This window comes from Drosophila obscura, unplaced genomic scaffold (genome assembly GCF_018151105.1).
Source record: "Drosophila obscura isolate BZ-5 IFL unplaced genomic scaffold, ASM1815110v1 contig_137, whole genome shotgun sequence".
In the NCBI taxonomy this organism is placed as follows: domain Eukaryota; kingdom Metazoa; phylum Arthropoda; class Insecta; order Diptera; family Drosophilidae; genus Drosophila; species Drosophila obscura.
Genome location: NW_024542721.1, coordinates 1,139,022 through 1,162,710, shown reverse-complemented (window position 1 = coordinate 1,162,710; position 23,689 = coordinate 1,139,022). Strand labels below are relative to the sequence as shown.

Genomic DNA, 23,689 nt, shown 5'->3' with positions numbered 1-23,689 from the left:
CTAATAATTGTGTAAAAACACAACTTATTTAATTAATTTTGTGCGTCGGTTAGTCGTGTGTTTGTTTTGCTGCATTTCGTAAGTACGCCCTCTTTCTGTGCAGTAACATTCTTACTTATAAGCTGTTGCTGCAACCACTCTCCACTCTCATCTTATTTTTACCGATTTCGCTTTAGCAACCGAAAAACTTACTCCGACCACTCCCTTAGTGCAGCAGTTGATTACGTTTGCTACTCCAAGGGCAACAATCGCTGCTGGTGATGCAGATTCGAGAGCCGAATGCGTCACTTCGGAGAGTATGCAGGTAGACATGTCTGTAGCGTCCGTATCCGTCGAGTCCGCACCCATGTCCTTAACTATCCCATCAGTTTCGCTCCCACCACCTAATAGATGTCCAGGACCACCGGATACTGGCATTACAGGTACTAGGCCTGTGGTGCCAAAACCACTGGTGGGAGTCCCACCAAAGCGACAAGTTTTTGTCTCGCGGCTAGCCCCTGACCTCACATCCAGTGATGTGACCGCTTTTATACAAAGCAAAATAAAAGCCGTCGTCTTAAAGGTGGAAAAATTTATCTTTTCTTACGCCAGGGAGATATATTCCTTCAAGATAAGCGTCTCGTCAACTCAATTTGAAACCATTTGTTCCGCCAAGTTTTGGCCGGAGCATTTGGTGGTTAAAGAGTTTAAGGCAAAGAAAAAGAATAGGCCCCCCATTACTCTTCCTAGCATTCAGACCAGTGCTCCATCTCCATCCTCATCTTCCACCTCTACTTCCACCCATCCAAAAAACTAACTAACTAAACTTACCTACCAGAATGCTAGAGGCTTGCGTAGTAAGCTCAGCACTCTTTTCCTTGAGAGTCTAGCATTCTCGTCCCACGTTATTGTGTTCCCCGAGACCTGGTTAAAGCCGGACATCCTTAGTTCCGAAGTTTTGGCAGGTCGGTACACAATTTTTAGAAATGACCGTTCGTCTCGACGTGGAGGTGGCGTCCTTATTGCAGTGGACTCAAACTTCACGTCGGAACATTTCATGGTCCAGGTTCAACAAGACCTGGAATTCCTGTGCGTAAAACTGATTCTCCCAGGCTTTTCCATTTTCATTACTTTCTCGTATATTCCACCTTCCTCGGATATCTTAATATACGAGCATCACCTGTCCGCTTTAAAAACTGTTTCTTCCTCGCTATCAGATAAAGACCATATGATAGTTCTTGGTGATTTCAATTTGGCAGGTACTGTTTGGTCTTCCGTAAACGAGTCTAATAACCTTGTGCCCATGTCACGACATGACTTTATCGACGGCTTGCTAGACCTATCCCTGTCTCAAGTCAACCATGTGAAAAATTCCTTGGGTCGATTGCTTGATCTGTGCTTTGTCTCGGATCCGACCATAGCGTTGTTAACCCGAGCCCTTCCGCTCAGTATACCTGAAGACTCCTACCATCCTACATTCGAAGTGTCAGTCGATATTGGCCCTACTGTATTGGATCGAATGGATAGGCTATCTGAACGTGTCCGCTGCTTTCGTAAAGCCGAGTTTACGAAGCTGAATAACTTCATTAGGGATTTTTATTGGTCCGCTCTGTACTTGTGCACTGACGTTATGAAAGGCACAAACATTTTTTACAATGTACTTGACACATTTTTTTATTCTTGTGTCCCACTTTCTTGTCCGGTTAGATCTGGGAAGCCTCCTTGGTTTACCAAAGAGTTATCCAGTCTAAAAAACTTAAAATCAAGACTTTATAAAAAATTTCGAGAAGTTGGTTCTCCCTCTTCTCTCTCTCGCTATGTAATAGCTTGGTCAAATTTCTCCGTTCTTAACGCTCAATTCTACGATTTTCACAGGACCCTAAACAGTTTTACAGCTTACAGCTTTTACAGCGGATAACTTAGATATACCTTTATAATACTTTGCGTCAGACTTGTTTCATTTCTTATGTAGAGGTATGACAAAAGATTCCTTCCAGATTGGAAGGAAGCAAGTAGAATTAATGGATAGGGTAAATAGTTTAAGCAGGGATCCACAAAGAGCGACGGCTCAGTATCTGAGTACACAGCCAGGAACTCTGTCAGGACCTGGTGAATACACCGTCTTAACTAGTCGAAGATCATGAAACAGTGAGGGGCTGAAAATGCCGTTTGACATTGGTAAAATGTATGGGTACGGCTGACCAGAGTAGCTTTCATGAAAATATGTGGTTTGGAAAAATTGGCAAAAAGATCGGCCATGGCCTGATCATTGTTTGCCGACGAATTAAGAAATGATAGCGAGGATTGTTCAACGCTCACTGATTACGAAACTGTAAAACTATTTTTTTACACTGGATATCTTTTTGGTAAGCCTAGGAGGCTTCCCAGATATAATCGGATAAGAAAGTGGGCCAAAAGCGATAGAAACAGGATAGGCCCATCTGTCGTAGAAGTGATTTAGTTCTATCTTCGTAACAAATTCAATCTTTTAAAATATTTTTCTATAGTTTTTAAATTTCTACTTACATCCAGACTTGGAATAGGAGCTATGTACGAGGACAGTCTTGATCTTGGAATACTGATTTGACCTCTGCAAAAACAAAAATTGTCAGTACTCAATTTTTTTTTCTAACAAAACGGTTAAAAAACCTGCTTACTTTTCAGCGTTTAATCCTTCTTGTTGTTCTGAAGGAGAAAAATATAAAATTAAAAATACATATAATATAATTAATAAGTAACAGTACCCGACACCATTTTTCAGCTTCGTACCAAATCAACTATTTTTTATAGATTTTGTGCTTTAAAAATCACATTTTTTTTCTGTGTCAGAACTTTTTTTAAATAATTATACAAAAAATTGTATTTTTTAAAATTATTTTCCTAGGTAGAGCTTTAGTTTTGCACATAACTTAAGTATTCTTACATCGGCATGTAATGAACCATGCCATTCTAAAAAGCTGATGAATGCATCTGTAAATTAAACCCGAACTTTTTTTAGCTTCAGCTTACCGTCTGGGAAATCATAAGCTTTTAAATGCAAAAAATATAATTTTTGTGCGGTATTTTTTTTCTAAATTTTGACTTCAAAAACTCAAGAAAAGTCGAAAACTTGGAATCCTTATATTTTACGTGTATAAATGTAAAAATTTGTGCGAGTTAGCGTCACTGTTATTGATGTAGAAGCAAAACGGGTCCGAAGCGCAAATATGGGCTTTAAACTTGAGTAAAGGAAAATTCAAAGAGCAAAAATTTCGGTATTAAATAAATATACTTTTTTTTAAATTCGTGTCTAAGTTGAAAAACAACCTAAAAACTAGATGGTTTAAAAAATACGTCTATGCATGTCTATGAAAAAATGCAGCACAGAAATCATCAATTTTGCATTTGAAAGATTAATATTTCCTAGACGGTAAGCTGAAACCACAAATATCTTGAAATCAATTTATACCTGCCCATATTAGCTTTTCAGCATGGCAACAATTACTACAGCCAGATGTAAGATACTTGAGTTATGTGAAAATAACCACTACCTCCAAATTCTTTAATAAAAAATGCTGTCATAGAGAAAAAACATAATATACAAAAAAATTTTAAGTCTCAACTCTATTAGAAAATATCGGTTTGTTTCGAAGCGTAAAAAAAGTTCAATTTTGTCGAGTAGTGTAACCAGTCTATTGACTGATTACCCAGATTGACTTCTAATTCCTTTTCGTAAGTTTCCCAAGCATCCGCTTTTTCTTGTTCACTCAGTTCTTGCTCGACTTTATTTTCTAAGAGACTATCATGCTCATGGTATTTATAAACAAGCTCCGATTGTCTTAACAAGTGTGCTAGTATAGTGTCCTTAGGTAGTACTGGCATAGTTCTTTCACATTTTTTTGGCTTCGTCAACCTGTGAAGTAAAAAATTTGGATATTTAAAAGTTTATAATAAAAAGAAGAAAGTATCTACGACTCCATAAGCTTTTACTAACATTATCAAACTTTCCCCAGGCTCACTTCTAAGTCTAACTATTTTCCAAAAGCATTTTCTAAGAGTTCATATATAATATTTATAATAATTTTGGAAGTTCGATTGTATTTCGGACTCTTATTACACTACACGACACGATTATTGCTCAAGGAACCAAACCATCTTTTTCTGAAAGATTTGGGGCTTTGAAAATGTTTGATGATATTTTTGCTTATATGGCAGATCTTATTTTTTAAGATTTTGGTATCTGGTATTTTTTTTTAGCTTTTTTTAGAGGTGGCTCTTTTTTTTCACATAATTTAAGTATATTAAATCTGGTTGTAAAGAACTTTGCTATTCGGAAAAGATAATTGATGCAGCTAGAAATTTGACCCAAGCACATTATGGTTTTAGCTAACCGTCTTGGAATAATAAAGGTTTCAAACGCAAAAATTAGGTTTTTTGTGCGGTATTTTTTACGAAATTTTGACTTTAAAAACTCAGGAAAAGTCGGCTTCGTTTAAGGTTTTGCTCATCTAAAATTGGTTAGCCAACCATCCGAAAATCACATTTTACCGTTTTACCGGCAATATCTTAAACGACGCCGAAATAATGCAGCTATACACAGAAAAATTAAGGACCCAGGATATAATTTTGTTTCGACTTTTCCTGAGTTTTTAAAGTCTTACCAAACGGTAAGCTGAAATCACAAAGTGTTTGGGTCTTATTAGTAGCTGCATTTCTTAGATTTTCAGAATGGTAAAGTTCATTACAACCAAATGTAAGATACTTAAACGTAAACCATAATTCTTAAAAATAATTTACAGCCCCAAATCTATCAGAAAAAGTTTGTTTGGTTCCTTGAGGAAAAAAAAAGTTCAATTGTGTCGAGTAGTGTTATTTAAGTTACAAACTTTTGAATGTAATTTGCACGAGACAAAATTAATTTGTAGGTCTGGATGAGCAATATACCCCTAAAATCTTTTTAAAAATTTCATAAGTGCGCACTTATATAATTTTTACTCGGCATCTATAGCGTCGATATTCACAAAAATTAATGGGTTGAAAAGGATTTTGAATATTACTACTATCTTAAACTTTTCTTCAACATTGCCATTTTGTTATACCCGTACTCAAAAAGAGTTAAGGGGTATATTGTATTTGTGGTGAAAGTGGATGTCTGTCTGTCTGTCTGTCTTGATGATCGCCTAGATCTCAGAGACTATAAGAGCTAGAGCAACCAAATTTTGTATCCAGACTGCTGTGATATCACACTGTTACAAGTGTATTTCAAAATTTCGCCCCGCCTCCTTCCGCAACCACACGAAAATCTGGGGCAAGCAGAATTTTAGAGATACGAGAAAATGAAAAACACATTATCGGAGACAATGACCATATCTACCAGATTGCCGAATCTGAATCAGATCAGATCATAATTATAACGAGAATGAAGAAATTAATTTTCAGTGGCTTCCCCCACCCCTCCGGAACGAGACTACGGCACTTATTCTCTTTCTCGCTCGCACACACTCTCCCGTATGCAGTGCGCAATCTTTCGCAGAGAAGATGTAGAATCTACATTGTAGATGTAGAATAAACGTGTTAGATGTAGATGACAGATGTAGCAAAAAAATGTAAAATATTTTAAAATTCTACATAAATCATAAGCTCACAAATTTCTCACACGTTCTTTCTCGTTTAATCAAGTATAACTTTGATTTAACTGTCACTGTGTTTTGTGACATAAGATGTTTAATTTTTATACCCGTACTCAAAAAAGAGTTAAGGGGTATATTAGATTTGTGGTAAAAGTGGATGTATGTAACGTTTCCGACCCCATAAAGTATATATATTCTTGATCAGCATCAAAAGCCGAGTCGATATAGCCATGTCTGTCTGTCCGTTTGTCTGTCTGTCTGTCTGTCTGTCTGTCCGTCTTGTTGAGCGCCTAGATCTCAGAGACTATAAGAGCTAGGGCAACCAAATTTGGTTTCCAGACTCATGTGATATCACACTGCTACAAGTGTATTTCAAAATTTCGCCCCGCCCCCTTCCGCCACCACAAAGGACGAAAATCTGTGGCATCCACAATTTTAAAGTTACAATAAAACTAAAAACGCAGTATCGTAGAAAATGACCATATCTACCAGATTGCCGAATCTGAATTAGATCGGGTCATAATTATAGCCAAAATGAAGAAATTAATTTTCAGTCGCTTCCCCTGCCCCCTCCTGCCGACGAACAAGCAACTCATTTTCCTTCTCGCTCGCGCACTCTGGCGCGTTCAGTGCGCGAGCAACCCCTAGCGGAGGATATGTAGAATCTAAATGGTACATGTACAATCTTCATGTTAGATGTAGAATATACATAATATATGTAGATGTAGATAACAAATGTATCAAAAAAATGTAAAATGTAAATTTTTTTTTTTGTAATTCTAAAATTCTAAAAATTTCTACTGACTGAGTACGGGTATAAGTAGAGTCGCGTCCCCAGATGCAACTCACACGTTCCTTCTCGTTTTTTCCGTTAATTTTAATTTTTTTTTAACAAGTAGTGACTAGTATGAAATTTTATGAAATTTTTGTCGTATGTTAAGTAGGTCTACGCTTTGAAATAACTGTCAGTGTGTGTTGTGACATTAAATATGTTACCATAACCTCAATTCTGTAATATCACTAGTCGATAGAAGTTTTACTCAAAGAAAAAAACCAACTTTTTCTTAAAGGTTTGTGGCTTAGAAATGGTTTGATGATATTTTTTTAAGCTTTTTTCAGAGGTTGCGCTTCTTTTTTCACAAAACTCTAGTATCTTCCGTCTGGTTGTGAAGAACTTTTCTATTTCAAAAAGATAATTAAAACAGCTAGAAGTTAAGCCCAAACACTTTGTGATTTAAGCTTACCGTCTGGGAAATATAAAGCATTGAATGCAAAAATTATCATTTTTGTGCGGTATGTTTTACGAAATTTTGACTTTAAAAACTCAGGAAAAGTCGAAAAAAGTATATATTTTTGTGTATATGTGCAATAATTAGGCGTCGTTTAAGGTATTGCTCATTAAAATCTAGGGAGAAACTTTGGAGCTAAAGTTCGTTAACCAAACCTAAAAAATTAACAAATAAATACCTTTTGGAAGGTTGCGGGCCCAACTACCAATTGAAAACAAAGCAGACGAAAAGGGGATGAATTTTTAATACCTGAACGTGTTCCTTTGGCATTGGACAAGCAACGTACCGGACGGTATTTTCCAGGTAAAATTTGTTTTGAGTCGTTTTGGTCAAACGGCTGCAAGTTTACCGGTTATCCATAGATTCTAAAGAACAATGAACAATTTTAATAATGCGTCTATCTACAACTTGGCCAAGAATTATTTTTTTTCGACTTTCACCGAGTTTCTAAAGTCAAAATTTCGAAAAAAAAACCGCAAAAAATTATGAAATTTGAATTTGAAAGCTTAATATCTTCCAGGCGTTAAGCTGCAGATACAAAGAGTCTGGGTCGGATTTATGGCTGCATTTGTCAGCTTTTCAGAACTGTTCTATTCAACCAAATATAAGACACTTAAGTTATGTGAAAAATAGAAGCAGTACATCTGAAAAAAAATATTAAAAAAATACCAGATTTGAAAAAATTCTTTAAAAAAACTACACCATAAAAAAAAACCATAATTCGTTAAAAAATTTTAAACCCCGAAATTTATAACAAAAAGTAATTTTGGGCCACAGCCTAATTTTCGTGTTGACTAGTGTAATTGATATTATGCGTGGTCGTACAAGATAAAGTTGTATTAAGTTTTATCCCAGAAAATACAAAACTTTTTAGTGCAAATGACCATTGTTTCCTAATCAGGCTAAATAATACGAAGGCCTGAAACTTAAATAGCCAGAAACTTAAATAGCAGACGTTGTTTCTCATTGTAAATGCAAAAAAAAAATGTAGTTTAGCTTCATAAATATTTTATTACTTACGTATAAAGTTCTGATAATTCTTCCATGTTATAATGCCTATCTATTTGTTGTTCATCTACTACTCGAAAACTCATAGCTTGTTTTGTAACAGACCGAGAGTAAACTTTTTCCTCCATAGTGCCCTGTAGTTATTAAAAAAGTCAAAATGAAAATTTGTATATAGGTTCATGGCTTATTTTACAATACCATGGCAATTAGACGGTATATATAGCAATTTTTTTTTTGCCCCAGACGAAATATTCGAAATATATTTTGTTGATCATTGGATGGATTCCAAGAAGTGTCTAAAATTATCACTCTATTCGCTCCAATTAGATTAATTCCTTGGCCTCCAGCCCTGGCAGATATTAAAAAAACCCGTGCACGTCTGTTGACTTCACTGTTAAATCGTTTAATCATTTCATGTCGTATGTTTTTAGGTGTTTTACCATCCAGTCTGTAATAGTCTTGCCCACTGATCCATTTTCCTGAGGGTTTTTGGCTTGATGGTATATCTGTAATACAAAAAGTTTGTCAGAATTTGTATACTATTTGAATAAAAGGGTAAAACTATTATTTTTTGCACTAGTTTCAGTCTTATAAAATATTGTGTAAGTTATGTGTGGAGCTATTGAGCTTTTTCAATGGAGTATATTTAGATCGAAATAGAAATTAGATTGACATCAAAACACAGTTTGCTCGATTTTATTATGTATTTGCTTTATTTGCCATGTAAGGCGAGTGGGAAGATTATGGTGCGAGAATTCACAACAGGCAGACCCGAGTTGGACCGTGTTTAAGCGAAAACAAGAGGTTTGAGAGAGTTCAATTGTAATGATGTGGCAGTCAGGTCACTGTGCCAACCGAAAATACGTTTACACTACTCGACAAAATCGAACTTTTTTTTTCCTCAAGGGTCCAAACCGACTTTTTCTGATAGATATGGGGATTTACAATTTTTTTAAGAATTATGGTTTTTTTTCTATGGCAGAACTGGTTGTGGCGGGGGGTGCCGGGGCCCCGGGGCACCACCCGCGGCGCGCCGGCCGGCGGGCGCCCCCGGGCGCCCGGCGGGCTAGAGAGTTACATATGCTCAACTGCTCTTTGTGTTGCCATGGGCCGGCGCTTAGCCGAACATACTCCCCTCGTTGAAGAGCACGTGTCTTTAACATCCTTCTCTGGCAGCCATGTATTTGTATTTATTTTCTAAGGTTCAACTATGAGCAGTTAAACTAACGAATTATAAATTAATGTGGTTATGACAAGAACATGAACAACCAGACTATGGCTATTGTCCTAACCCAATAGGACTAGTTTATTGGCTTAAGTAGCCGCTATGGTTCAGCTCACAGCAAGTTGTAGTCAGGAAATAGCCTATTAAGTTATGATTCAATTAATGTAAGTTATTCGTTAACATCGATTTTACCTTGATTTTTCCTTGGCGAAGGAAAACAGATGGAAGAAGGTATTGTAGTTACGGCAAAGGCTACGGAAAGATTCATGGTCAGAGTAATTAGAAAGACAGAGCTGAAAATGCAGCGGAAAGTAATGCCTATTCGGGCGAGAAGGGACAGAGATGCTACTAAAGCCTACTAACGGCAGTGGAATCAACCTCACCAGCGAGAAGTTTGTAAAGAAAAAAAACTCTATGGAAAATCCTGCGGCTTTCGAGAGAGCGGATATCGATGAGCCGGAGCCTACTCTCATAAGGAAGATGTCTAGAGAGGTCCCAATTAAGGCTACGAAGTGCAAAAAGGCGAAACTGTTTTTGAACGCACTCATTCATATCCTGATATTTTTGATAATTCGGAGACCAAACGCAGGAACCGTATTCCAGGATAGTCCGGACAAGGGATACATATAAAAGTTTAGTGGTATAAGGGTCGGTGAACTCCTTAGACCATCTATTGATAAAGGACTCCTCTGGCTTTATTCGAAATAGCGGATATGTGTGAGTTATAACACAGATTAGGTACAAAGATAATTCCCAAGTCAGAAAATTTTTTAAAGGCGTTTTAAGGAGCAGTTATGGATATTGTAATCAAAAAGGTAAGGCTTGCTGTGATGGAATGTTATTAAGTTACACTTAGAAATGTTAAGGGAAGAATGATTATTAAGCACCAGTTGTTGAGGGCGTCAAGATCGGATTGGAAACGGCGACACGGGGTCGCTATAGGAGAAACATAACTACACATCGTCCGCATACATAAGTACTCGAAAATGAGTTAAGATTTTGGTAAGATTATTGATGAACAAATTAAACAACAGAGGGCCAAGATGGCTACCTTGAGGTACCCCCGACGATACAGAAACAGGCCTAGAGAGAGAGTTATTAAAACAGACACGCTGAGAACGATTGCAAAGGTAGGCATTAATCCAGAAAATAAGTTTAGATGAAAACCCTATGAGAGATAATTTATGGATAAGGAGATTATGTTTTATAGACTACATCAGTTTCAGACTGCTTAGCGAGACCCGCATAAACGAAGGTAGAGAATTCAAGGAGGTTAGGTTAGGTTAGGTTGAAGCGGCTGTCGGGATTGTCAGAGACCCGACACACCTAGGCCGGTTTCGGCCCGTTGTGATACCGCATATTACGTTCCCTTCTCCCTCGTGAGACCCTATGTTATCCATTATCCCATCCGGATGCCCTTATGAAGCCTGCGATCCGTCTGGGACTGATTGTAGACATGTCCGAAATGTCAATTAGAAAAGGAGCGCCCAAGTATTGCAGTCTCCTTCTACTGAGAGCCGGACAGGAGCAGAACAGGTGTTCCCCAGTCTCCTCCTCGTCATCATCTCTACAGCTTCGACAGAAGTCGTTATATGGGGCGCCCAGCCTACTTGCATGTGTGCCTATTAGCCAGTGTCCCGTAAGGGAGCGTATGACTGAGCTGCACCTACTCCTACTGAGTTTGCAAAGCTCATCGGTGCGCTTCCTAGTAATGTTAGGCCATGTTTGCCGAGTTATGCGACATAGTGGCACTGTTTGCCATCTGTCATTTATTAGTCGCTTAAAATGTTCTTTTATTTTGAGCTTGCAGGTGGCCATTGGCATACGAATATCCTCCTTATCATGGAGAAGGGGGATTGTTGTGCCAGCTCTGGCCAGCTCGTCCGCTATACAGTTGCCTTCAATGTCCTGGTGACCAACGGGACGCCATATTAGGCTGATGACGAACTGATAGGCCATCTCATGAAGAGATTTGCGACAGTTTGCCACGGTGGCCGAGCTTGTTGTTATCGCATTCAGCGATTTGATCGCAGCTTGGCTGTCACTGTAAATATTTATATGAGTTGCCGCAGGGGCTATTTCCTGAAGACAGCTCAAAGCCTCCTTGATCGCTATGACTTCTGCTTGGAAGACACTGCAGTGATCCGGGAGCCTGAAGGACTGTCTTATGTTCAGCTGTTCGGAGTAGATTCCTCCTCCGACCTTGTTGTCCAGCTTTGAGCCATCAGTAAAGATTCGAATGGCTCCCTTTGCACCAGGTGGTCCCTCAAGCCAGATGTTTCTGTGAGGGATGATTGTTTCGAAGGGGGTATCTGTATACTCCCTCGGAACGCAGTAGTCCGTTTTTGTGGGGACGATTTTGTTTCCATTTAGGATGGACGCATGACCGGTGTGATGTGACACCCATTGGTCAGAGTCTCTAAGACGGATTGCTGCCATTTCTGCCTGCTCCTTACCTGCAAGGTCAAGGCTCTGCAGGCATAGGATAGCATTTAGCGCATCCGTTGGTGTTGTGCTCAGAGCTCCACTGATGCATAGGGCTGCAGTGCGCTGAACCTCGCCCAGTTGTTTAGTGATGGTCCCCTTCGATAGGGGACACACTGCGACTCCGTAGAGTAGTATTGGTCTGACTATTGCCAGGTAAATACATTGGACTATTCTTGGGTTCATGCCCCATTTGAGCCCAATGGCTTTCTTGCAAGTGTAGAGGGCTATCGTAGCCTTCTTCACTCTGTCTTTGATGCTCAGGTTCCAGCTAAGTTTTTGATCAATTACCAACCCTAAGTAACTGGCACTGTCGCTGAAGGAGAGCCTACATCCGTTTAGTATTGGGGGGTTGAGGGACGGGATTTTGTATTTGGTTGTAAACAATACAAGTTCCGTTTTAGAGGGATTGATTCCCAGTCCACGCGGCTCTGTCCATTCTGAGAGTCGCGCGAGCTTTGCGGTCATTAGATCGCAGAGTGTTTGAGGGAACTTTCCCGAGAAAATAATGGCAACGTCGTCCGCGTATGCTACCACCTTGCAGCCCCCCCCCTTCCAGGTCACACAGTATCTTATTGACTGCTATGTTCCATAGAAGGGGAGACAGGACACCACCTTGCGGGGTGCCTCTGTTGACATACCTAGACTGAGTGGACGATCCCATTGATGATGTCACTGTCCTGCATGTGAGCAATTGATCTATGAGCATCATCAAGTGACGATCCACTCCCAGGTCAGTCAGGGCCTCTGTGATGGCTCCCGGTATGACGTTGTTAAAAGCTCCCTTAATGTCTAGGAAAGCGATTAAGGAGTATTCGTTGACTTGTAGGGATTTCTCTACCGCCGAGATTACTTCATGGAGTGCCGTTTCCGTGGATTTTCCTTTTCGGTAGGCATGTTGAGCGCCTGACAGCCACTGAGGATTTATAGTTGTCCTCAGCTGCAGCCCGACTAGTCTCTCAAAGGTTTTGAGAAGAAAGGACGATAGACTTATTGGTCTGAAGTCTTTTGGGGTTGTGTGTGAGGGTTTCCCTGCTTTGGCGATAAAGACTATTTTAGCCTTTAGCCAAGCTCGGGGGATTTTTCCCACTGTCAGTATCTTCCTGAAGATACTTTGCAGCCAGTTGATGGCCATCTCCCCGGCTTTTTGCAACTGAGCCGGAATGACTTGGTCCGGGCCAGGCGATTTGTAGGATTTAAAGCTGTTTACTGCCCAGGTAATATTCCGTTTTGTGAGGATGTGCCCCATCGAGGTTTCCGGGCCTTCACTTGGGGTGTCTGCCGGCTCGATGGTCGTACACCCAGGAAAAGGAGGTTAGAAGAAATAGATCGACGTTTCACAAAACCGTGCTGCAAATCAGAGAATAAGGAAGAACCAAAGTGTTGGAGCTGGGAAGTTATCATTTTTCATTTCGAAGAGTTTGGGAATTGCAGATAAATGGGAAATCCCACGGTAATTAGAAACATGAAACCCTTTTTATGAATGGGAATAATATATGACTCATTCCAGACGGTAGGAAAATCGCCCAGCTCGAGAGATATGTAGGTTAAACAGTTTTAGGAGGGACACACAGAGAGAATCTGCACAAAGTTTAAGAACAGCACTGGGAACCATATCGGGGCCAGTAGAAAAAGAAAATTGACATGATTTTAAATTAATTAAGAGGCCATTAAAGTCAATGAAGGGCGGATATATACAGTTAGAACTATTCATGGGGAAAGGATATGATTGATAGGGACAAAATATGTCAAATGAAGCCAAAATAGAGGGATGGTTATTAGAAGGAATTGAGTAGCAGAGTTGAAAAAATTAAGTGAAGAGATTAAAAATTTCACAGTCTCTATCAGCCTTGCTGCCATTCAAGGAAAAAGATGACGGAAATTGGGAAGTTACATTTTGAGTTTACCTAAAAAATTGCTTCGGATCACGCTTAAAGTTAAGTCTACAATTAGACAGGTAGTTATTCAGGCCGGCTCCGGTTTTCACATTCACATTGCGTTTTACTTTTCAGCAAAAAGTCGTACTTTTCGTTTCAAGGCGCTCTGGAATCAATTTTAGTGAATTTTTTTACTCTTTTTACTGTTAAGCGCCAGTAAGGGCGGACGTACTAGCGCCAACGCTGTACAGCATTTTCACTCACGATATGCCTAAGAATAGCGTTGACAATACGTCCCAGCCAATCGATGTGAAACTTGCCACATTGGCCGACGACACGTTAGACCTGTCAAGTGCCAACTGCGTTGACGACCTCCAGCGGTACCTTAAAAGGTTTGAGAGCTGGGCATGTAGGTGAAATATCAGTGTGAACCCTCAGAAGTATGTGGTAGTGACACACACGCTTAGGAAAGGAAAGGGCCCTGGAGTAGGGTTGGGTATCGTCACTAACCATACAGTATACTGTATGGTTAGTGGTATCGTCAAGCAAATATCGATATTGATATAAAACAAGATATCACATAGAATATCATATCGAAGATATCATATCGTAATTAATATCGTCATATCGCCTTGAATATCGATAAAATCGGTATTAATTAGCTATATATTTTTGTTGTTATATTAGTTTTTTTTTTTAGTATGTGTATAAAAGTATAATAGTGTCATAAACCAAACAGTATATGAAATTATGGACAATATAATAGGTGTAAAGATGTTTTTTTTTAGATATCGGTTTAAATCGATATAGACATAACATTTTATAAGCCTAGTACTCAGATCCAAAAACTGTTTGCCAGCAAACAAATGTCATATATTCTTCGAGCGGCCTGTGTGTGACCAGAGGTGTGCACTGCATTCCGAACGGTTACACTGCTCAGACCGCTGCTTGGTTTTGTTAAAAGTTAATAAAATGCACTTCTTCGGCTGGGGCCGCTCTTCCCCAGCCATATCCTGGGCTCCCCAATATTTTATTGGCAAGATAATGTGTCTGACTATCAGCAGCAGCAGATGGTGACGCCTCCCGTGCCGGACACCGTGAAGAAAAAATGTTTTGAAAAAAAATATATTTTTTATATTTATGAAAATTAATAAAAATAATAAATTATAATATCCATATAATTGTCATTCATATAATACTGCATTAGCTAGATTCTATTTTTCTTCATTATTAAAATATTTCATTTGGTTTTTTGTTCTCTTATTGCTATGTTTGCTTCGTGTTTGCTGGCAAATTATATCAAATTGATATCTTTTTCGAGGTGGGTCGAAACATACCAAAAAAACAAGCATATACTTCGGATACTTTTCCAGTATATACCGACCTTTTTGTTTTTTGATCTGAGCACTGACTCCGTACAGAGCCTAGAAAACAGTTTTTGCCGTAAAAAAGTTCTTATCGGTTTCATACGAATATCAACCCTGATTCTGTTCGCGAGGTGTTTTTTTCGATCTGAGTACTAGGCTTAAGGAAACTATCCTTTTTTAATATCGTCACACTGTTTCGGTGGGAATTGGGGGAATTCCCGGATTTAATTAGCTTTCGGGGAAAATTTGTGGATTGGCTAATAGCCATATGACATTAGACTTTGCTAACTTACTAGCTGGACTTATGGGAAATGTCTGGAGTCAGAGCGAGAGAACTATACGCGTCAAGCTGGCTGTCCAGTTGAGCTCGAAAATTTTACTCTGCGGATACAATTTTACTGGCTTGGTGGCTATGTTTAGCTGGAAAACATCATTTTGTATCAAGTAGTGCCTTAGTTATTCGACTGAAAGCCATTAGACTCGTCTAGAGACGGCTACGAACAATAATGTTCCATTCTGTCTCTCATGCTATCCCTCTCTACGCAGCAAAATTGTCTAAGTCTAATGTCATATGGCTATTAGACGGAAAATTCGGCTAGTCAATAAAATAGGTATATGAAGCAAAACATTAAAATGTAGGTTATCAAGATAACTATTTGGTTTCAGAAGGTAAGGTATTAGGAATATATAACTAATTTGGGACTAAACAGTCATTAAAATTGTAATAGATGGGCCGAGGGCGTCAATGCAGTGCGGAGGAGAGAAGGCTCATTCGACGACTCCGAGATGAAGGATAAACTTATAAATCCATTGCCAGGTTAATGAAACTATCTCAAAAGTTCGTAACCAATGCCTTAAAACCGGAAAAAATAGGTGAAACTCGGTTCAGTTGTTTAATGGTTTAGTTGGTCAAGTCTTCCAGGACGATTGCCAACGAAGTTGGGAATATTGTGTCATCACGGACCGTTCGGCGATAGCAAACCTACCAGGTAGGATTGCTCGCAGGGTTCCTTTGCTTCGGTAGGCAAAATTTACAGATGAGGACAAAATTTTCACTAGATCGTAGAACCTGGTGCGGACCGGAGGGTGTACAAAAATGGCGTAATATCATCTGGAGTGACGAAACCAAGATAAATTTATTTGGAAATGATGCCAAAAGGAATGTTCGTCGTCCGAAAGGCAAAGAATTTGATTCCAGGTACATATATAAAATTATGAAACATGGAGGTGGTAGCCTAAAGGTATGGGGCTGCTTTTTATTGTATGGTGTTGGTCCGATTCATCGTATTGACGGAATAATGGACAGATTCGTATACAAAGATCTATTGGAGACGGTGATGCTACCATATGCCAAGGATAATATGCCACTTTTATGGAAGTTCCAGAAGGATAATGACTTGAAGCACGCCTGTCGACTAGTACGGAATTGGTTCCGAGAGCAAAGTGTGGATGTTCTTGGCTGGCAAAGTCAATCCCCGGACCTTAATTCCATCTAGAATCACTGGGGTGAATTCAAAAAAGAGGTCGGAAAGTCTTTTTGTCAAATAGTAAAATATCGATTCAATTTAAACATTATTCTTCAGACACCTAATATTGGGTCCAGCCAAAATTGGCGGATTTAAGGAAATATTTAATTTTGTTGTAAATTAAACTGTTTTTACTTTTTGTTTAAGAAAAATTAATATTAGTTTTGAAAAAACTTTGATTGGTTGACATTAGAGAAGATTTTAATTTGAAATACAAATTTAAAAAAGAAAAGTAAAGCACACATATTATTTTGTCCATAAGTGTATACAGGAACAAAACATTCAGCTGAGCCACATTCGTATGAACTGGCACATCTACATATATTCTGTATGGTTAGTGCAAGTGGGCACTACCTAAATATAAGATGAAGAAAAAATAACTAAAATCTGAGATGAGATCCATTTTTCTCTGATTTCATCTATATGCAGTCGAATTAAGACGTTAAACTCAAAACTTTTTTCTCCGCGCCGACAAAGATTGTTCAATATATTGTAAGAAATATCGATGATTTCGGCAAATATCACTTTGAATATCATATCGTTTTGAACTAAAATATCGCATTTAAGTATCGATACAATATCGATACCCATCCCTAATCCAGGTCACTAACCATACAGTATATAGATGTGCCAGTTCCTACAACGAAGGGGCGCAGCTGAGTTTGCAGCGTATGTTCCCAGATCTTCGGATCTGGGAATGGCCGCGTTCGGCTCATGACGCCACACGAGCCGACTGGCAGCAAGCATGCATGTGCTGTGTACGTGTAACACTCCAAAATATATGATTGTATGCATGGAATAATTTTTAGCTGCCGAAACCGACTTTGTTCGAGATTTCAGTTTACGTAAATGTGTGTGTGCCATGTATTCACACATACTGTGCTTGTGTGTGGGCTCTACAATTTTTGGCCGCCTGAATTGGTTTTTCGTTTTGTTTTGAGGGCTGATGTGATGTAGCGACCTGTGCTGACCTGCCGCAATATAACTGAGGAATGGTCAGAGTGGGTGGGGGTGGGAAATAAATACAATATATAAAAATAAAGGATGTTATCTCTGCTCATATCTCCTAAACTAAAATTATCTTGAATTAGATTCGCCAAAGCTCTGGAAAATGTTCTACTAGATGTGTACATTTATTTTATTCAAAGCGTTCATTATTTCTTCCATTCTCTTTAAGGTTAGCCTTTGCCTCTGCTTTTGGCTTCAGACCCGCGTCGAGTCGAGCGACAGAATACGCCAACAAAATATGAAGTCTGACGACGGGAATAGGTCCAGGGCCGGATTAGCAGTTGCCTAGGGCCCCCCTAGGGATAACAGAAAAATGTTGTTGAAAAAACAAAACTCCAAATAATGAATAAAAAATATAATAGCCACTGAGAAAAATACAAAATAAAGGAGGGCCCCAGATTGATGGTTGCCCAGGGCCCGGTTGAGGGTTGATCAGGCCCTGAATAGGTCGAGTTTGGTTTTAAAGTTGTTATTTGTTTGCATTGTGTTTATTTCAGTGGAGACTCAGCCAAAAAGAGGTTGCAAAATTAAAAAATATTTTATGAACGCTTTGAATAAAATAAATGTACAGATCTAGTAGAACATTTTCCAAAGCTTTAGCGAATCTAATTTTCAAGATAATTTTAGTTTAGGAGATATGAGCAGAAATAACATCCTTTATTTTTATATATTGTATTTATTTCCCAACCCCACCCACTCTGACCATTTCTCAGTTATATTGCGGCAGGTCAGCACAGGTCGCTACATCACATCAGCCCTCAAAACAAAACGAAAAACCAATTCAAGTGGTCAAAAATTGTACAGCCCACACACAAGCACAGTATGTGTGAATACATGGCACACACACATTTACGTAACCTGGAAACGAAACTCAAAACAAACTCAAAACGGTTTCGGAAAATCAGAATTGATACAAAATTTTGTGTCTGTTTACACACATACATTTGCAATGCTCAGCTTGCTTTCGCTTCCCGACATGAGTCATACATGCCGAACGGCCCAGCTCCCGACCCGAATGGCCTGGCTCCCGACCCGAATGTCTCAGCCTCACAGAGCCGAAGCGCCTGGGAGCCATCTATATACTGTATGGTTAGTGTCTCAGTCCACACACGGACACGATAGGCAACTATCGATATAAATCTGTGGATTCCGCCCTTGTTGCTGAATACTCAAGCGAAAAATTCCTGCCCCTTTTTTGTTATATGAAGTTCGACCGTAATTTTTCGATTCCGAGGAGCTGGATATTATGATTTACCATACAAAAATCGATGTTATATATATTTTGTAGCTCCAAGTTAATGTCAGATTTTGTTGACTAGTTTAATTGTTATTATTTGTAATATATGTTATTTAGTATTTTCTGAGCTTACGGGCGAGGTAAAATAGTTCGGGATCAGAATCCGTAATCCGTTTGAAAAAGTATTCGACCACATTGAGTACTGCCACAAAAGCGGAAAAAATTAAACTGGAACGAAAAATATATATATTAGAAAATCTTTACAAAGTTAATATTTTTTTATGGGTTAAAAAGCGTCAAAATTTGTCAGAAGTTTGTAACCGACAAAACAAATCATCTTCGACTTCAAAAAGTATTTAAATATGTGTGAACATTCTTGATCAGGATGACAAGAATGTGTTCGTCTATTTCTATGCGAACTAGTGTCTCAGTTTTGAATTTATCTCAACAAAATTTGTTCAAGTATTTTGTAAAGTATTATTCATCTCTAAACATACCCGACCACATGCAAACATGTTGTGCTCGCCGAAAATTCGACTAAACTTGTTCGTAACTTTGTTTTTGGTTCGTCGAATTTTTCGACGTAATAGAACTTGCTCTATCTTGTGTGTTAGTGCAAATGTGTTCGGTAGTGCACTCTAGTGCTCACACGAACATAGTTTTTGAAAAAATTTTGGAGAAGGAACACGTGCAACAATGAGCAAATAATTTGTACAGTAACCTATTGAATGCCTAGAAAAGGCCCTTATTAGAGATGACGAAAAAAAATTTAAGTTCGCTGTGCGCATTCCTTTCCGATACGAGCAACTGCAACCACAGTCGAACTCTCGTCGAGCTGCTTGACCCGATATCCACTATTGGCATAAAACTTGTTGAGCTTGCTGTACACGCCACGTACATTCTGATAGCTTGTCTTCAGAGGAAAAGGAGAATTTAGTTTTTTGAGACAGAAGGTGAAGGGGACGGAGATGGTGTTGGAAGAATACCCACTCAAAGTTCAGGGTTAGCTATTACAAAAACTTTTTATACCCGTACTCAAAAAGAGTTAAGGGGTATATTAGATTTGTGGTAAAAGTGGATGTGTGTAACGCAGAGAAGGAAAATTTCCTGCCCCAGTATATATAATCACATACCGAGTCGACCGCGCGGGCGGCGGGGGGCGCGTGATCCAGGGCCCCCCCCCCCCGTAAAAAAAAAAAAAAAAAAAAAAATAAAAAGAAAAACCATATCTACCAGACTGGCGAATCAATTATGATCGGATCATATTATACGAATTCATTCGGCTCCCCGGGGGGGGGGGGGGATAGGAATGGTCATCTATAATTTACATGTTTTTAGTTTTATAAAACATGTAAAATTTTTTTTTCTGGGGGGGGCGCGCGGGGGGATTCTTAAAAACTGTGCCAGACATTTTTCTGTCCTTTCTTTTGTCGGGGTGGGGGGGGGGGGGGCGGGCCGGCGGCGGGGGCGGGGGGGGGGGGGGGGGTGTCGCGGAAGGGGGGGGGGCGAAGCACGCTCGCACTGCCGCGCGGGGGGGATTCTCAATACCTTGTAGCAGTGTGATATCACATAAGTCTGGAAACCAAATTTGGTTTCTCTAGCTTTTATAGTCTCTGAGATCTAGGCGCTCATCAAGACGGACAGACGGACATGGCTATATCGACTCGGCTATTGATGCTGATCAAGAAGATATATACTTTATATGGGGTCGGAAACGTTACCTTCTCTGCGTTACACACATCCACTTTTACCACAAATACAATATACCCCTTAACTCTTTTTTTGAGTACGGGTATAAAAAGCTGACAAATGCAGCTTTAAATCCGACCCAGCCACTTTGTACCTGCAGCTTAACGCCTGAAAGATATTAAGCTTCCAAATACAAATTTCATCATTTTTTTTGCGGTATTTTTCCCCGAAAGTTTGACTTTAAAAACTCAGAAAAAGTCGAAAAAAAATATTTCTTTGCATACATTTTTTGTTTTAGATAGCCGCATTAATTAGCCGTCGTTTAAGGTATTGTTCATTAAAATCTATGGAGAGACGGTGGTGCTATAATTCGCTAACCATACCTAAAAAAATGAAAAAAAAAACTAGACAAAAAATACTGTTTGGAAGGTTGCGGGTCTTGTTGCTACAAGTTTATAATTCGAATCAGATTCCCTAATCAGAGTTCACACATAGTCGCCCAACATTCTCATTGCAAACACATTGATACCGTCGCTCCATAGCTTTCAATTGTTGGTGAAATCTCTCTCCGTGTTCATCACTAACGTCCCCTAGTTTTGTCGGAAAAAAGTCTAAGTGGGAGTGGCTCAAATTTTTTCATAATTCTCAATTAGGTCTTGAACGATATTAACGTAATCATCACTCTTGCTGTTACCAAGCAAATTTGTTGTAACCAGTCGGAGTGAGTTCCAGGCTGCTTTTATCATTCGAAGGTAAAATATTTTAAAATATATTTTCGCTCTCGCTCTTGTAACTTTTTGTGCAGTAACGCTCTCACCTATAAGCTGTTGCTGCAACCACTCTCCTCTCTCATCTTTTACCGATTTCGCTTTAAGCATTGCTCTAAGCATTTGCTCTGCACAGTGGTCTGATTGATATTTGTTTTGAACTTTTTTTCCCGAAGTAAAAAAAATAAAAGACATAAATATGGAATTTTCTGTCGTCTGTGCCAAAAAAACCTGCAAGAAGCAGATCACCCATGACCAGCCCAATATCCCCTGCTGTGTAGGGATCTCGGGCCGTGTAGGAGATGCCATTTCCCAAAACAACGGCCTACATTATAGTTGTGAGGAATGCCGTGCTGTGGAAAACGACATGCGTTCGTTCATGAGGCAGACGCGGAGTGGCTTCAAAGAGCTGATCGTAGGCTTTAAACAGCAATATGATCGGCTCTTGGCCATTACCACTCAGTTCAGCAGCTTACAGCTGCTGGCTGAGTCTCCGAGGCGCAAGAAGTCGACTCCTCGGGACTTGCAAGTGCCGACTGCCTCATGTCCACCGGCATCTGAAAAACTTACTCCGACCACTCCCTTAGTGCAGAAGTTGATTACGTTTGCTACTCCAAGGGCAACGATCGCTGCTGGTGATGCAGATTCGGGAGCCGAATGCGTCACTTCGGAGAGTATGCAGTTGGAAATGTCTGTAGAGTCCGTGTCCATCGAGTCCGCACCCAACCCCTTAACTATTCCCTCAGTTTCGCTCCTACCAGCTAATAGATGTCCAGGACCACCGGATACTGCCATCACAGGTACTAGGCCTGTGGTGCCAAAACCACTGGTGGGAGTCCCACCAAAGCGACAAGTTTTTGTCTCGCGGCTAGCCCCTGACCTCACATCCAATGATGTGACCGCTTTTATACAAAGCAAAATAAAAGCCGTCGTCTTAAAGGTGGAAAAATTTAACTTTTCTTACGCCAGGGAGATATATTCCTTCAAGATAAGCGTCTCGTCAACTCAATTTGAAACCATTTGTTCCGCCAAGTTTTGGCCGGAGCATTTGGTGGTTAAAGAGTTTAAGGCTAAGAAAAAGAATAGGTCCCCCATTACTCTTCCTAGCATTCAGACCAGTGCTCCATCTCCATCCTCATCTTCCACCTCTACTTCCAACCATCCAAAAAACTAACTTCCTCTCTTGTAGTTACCTACCAGAATGCTAGAGGCTTACGTAGTAAGCTCAGCACTCTTTCCTCTGAGAGTCTAGCATTCTCGTCCCACGTTATTGTGTTCCCCGAGACCTGGTTAAAGCCGGACATCCTTAGTTCCGAAGTTTTGGCAGGTCGGTACACAATTTTTAGAAATGACCGTTCGTCTCGACGTGGAGGTGGCGTCCTTATTGCAGTGGACTCAAACTTCACGTCGGAACATTTCATGGTCCAGGTTCAACAAGACCTGGAATTCCTGTGCGTAAAACTGATTCTCCCAGGCTTTTCCATTTTCATTACTTGCTCGTATATTCCACCTTCCTCGGATATCTTAATATACGAGCATCACCTGTCCGCTTTAAAAACTGTTTCTTCCTCGCTATCAGATAAAGATCATATGATAGTTCTTGGTGATTTCAATTTGGCAGGTACTGTTTGGTCTTTGGTAAACGAGTCTAATAACCTTGTGCCCATGTCACGACATGACTTTATCGACGGCTTGCTAGACCTATCCCTGTCTCAAGTCAACCATGTGAAAAATTCCTTGGGTCGATTGCTTGATCTGTGCTTTGTCTCGGATCCGACCATAGCGTTGTTAACCCGAGCCCTTCCGCTCAGTATACCTGAAGACTCCTACCATCCTACATTCGAAGTGTCAGTCGATATTGGCCCTACTGTATTGGATCGAATGGATAGGCTATCTGAACGTGTCCGCTGCTTTCGTAAAGCCGAGATTACGAAGCTTAATAACCTTATTAGGGATTTTGATTGGTCCGCTCTGTACTTGTGCACTGACGTTATGAAAGGCACAAACATTTTTTACAATGTACTTGACACATTTTTTGAATCTTGTGTCCCACTTCGGGGGGACCAGTCTAAAAAGTTTAAAATCAAGACTTTATAAAAAATTTCGAGAAGTTGGTTCTCCCTCTTCTCTTTCTCACTATGTAATAGCTCGGTCAAATTTCTCCGTTCTTAATGCTCAATGCTATAAAAACTACCTATCTCGATGCAGGATACGATGATTTTCACAGGACCCTAAACAGTTTTACAGCTTCGTAAATAGTAAGCGTAGAACGTCCGCACATCCATCCTCGTTATCTTTTTTCAATATGTCAGCAAACAATGATCAGGCAATTGCCGATCTTTTTTGCCAAATTTTTCCAAACAACCTATTCTCATGAAACCTACTCTGGTCAGCCGTATCCATACAGTTTACCAAGGTCGAATGGCATCTTCAGCCCTTTGTTAAATGAAAGCTCACTGCTTCATGATCTTCGACTAGTTAAGCCGGTGTTTTCACCAGGTCCCGACGGAGTTCCCGGCTGTGTACTTAGGTACTGTGCCGCCGCTCTGTGTGGACCCTTGCTTAAACTATTCACCCTATCCATTAACTCTTCATGCTTCCCCCCATCTGGAAGGAATCTTTTA

At 39.8% G+C, this 23,689-nt stretch overlaps 1 protein-coding gene across 1 annotated transcript in view; it reads right to left on the bottom strand.

Annotated features, from left to right (window-relative positions):
* Nucleotides 1-2,106: 2,106 nt before the first annotated feature.
* LOC111076108 (transcriptional regulator ATRX homolog) overlaps nucleotides 2,107-23,689 on the bottom strand; it is a 256,306-nt gene continuing 234,723 nt past the window's right edge. Inside the window, exons 13-19 of the mRNA XM_041595643.1 lie at nucleotides 18,743-18,837; nucleotides 8,084-8,391; nucleotides 7,898-8,019; nucleotides 3,666-3,871; nucleotides 2,637-2,664; nucleotides 2,502-2,569; nucleotides 2,107-2,135 (exon numbers count right to left, since the gene is read on the bottom strand). Coding sequence (XP_041451577.1) covers nucleotides 2,107-2,135; nucleotides 2,502-2,569; nucleotides 2,637-2,664; nucleotides 3,666-3,871; nucleotides 7,898-8,019; nucleotides 8,084-8,391; nucleotides 18,743-18,837 — 856 coding nt within the window. The remainder of the gene's footprint in view (nucleotides 2,136-2,501; nucleotides 2,570-2,636; nucleotides 2,665-3,665; nucleotides 3,872-7,897; nucleotides 8,020-8,083; nucleotides 8,392-18,742; nucleotides 18,838-23,689) is intronic.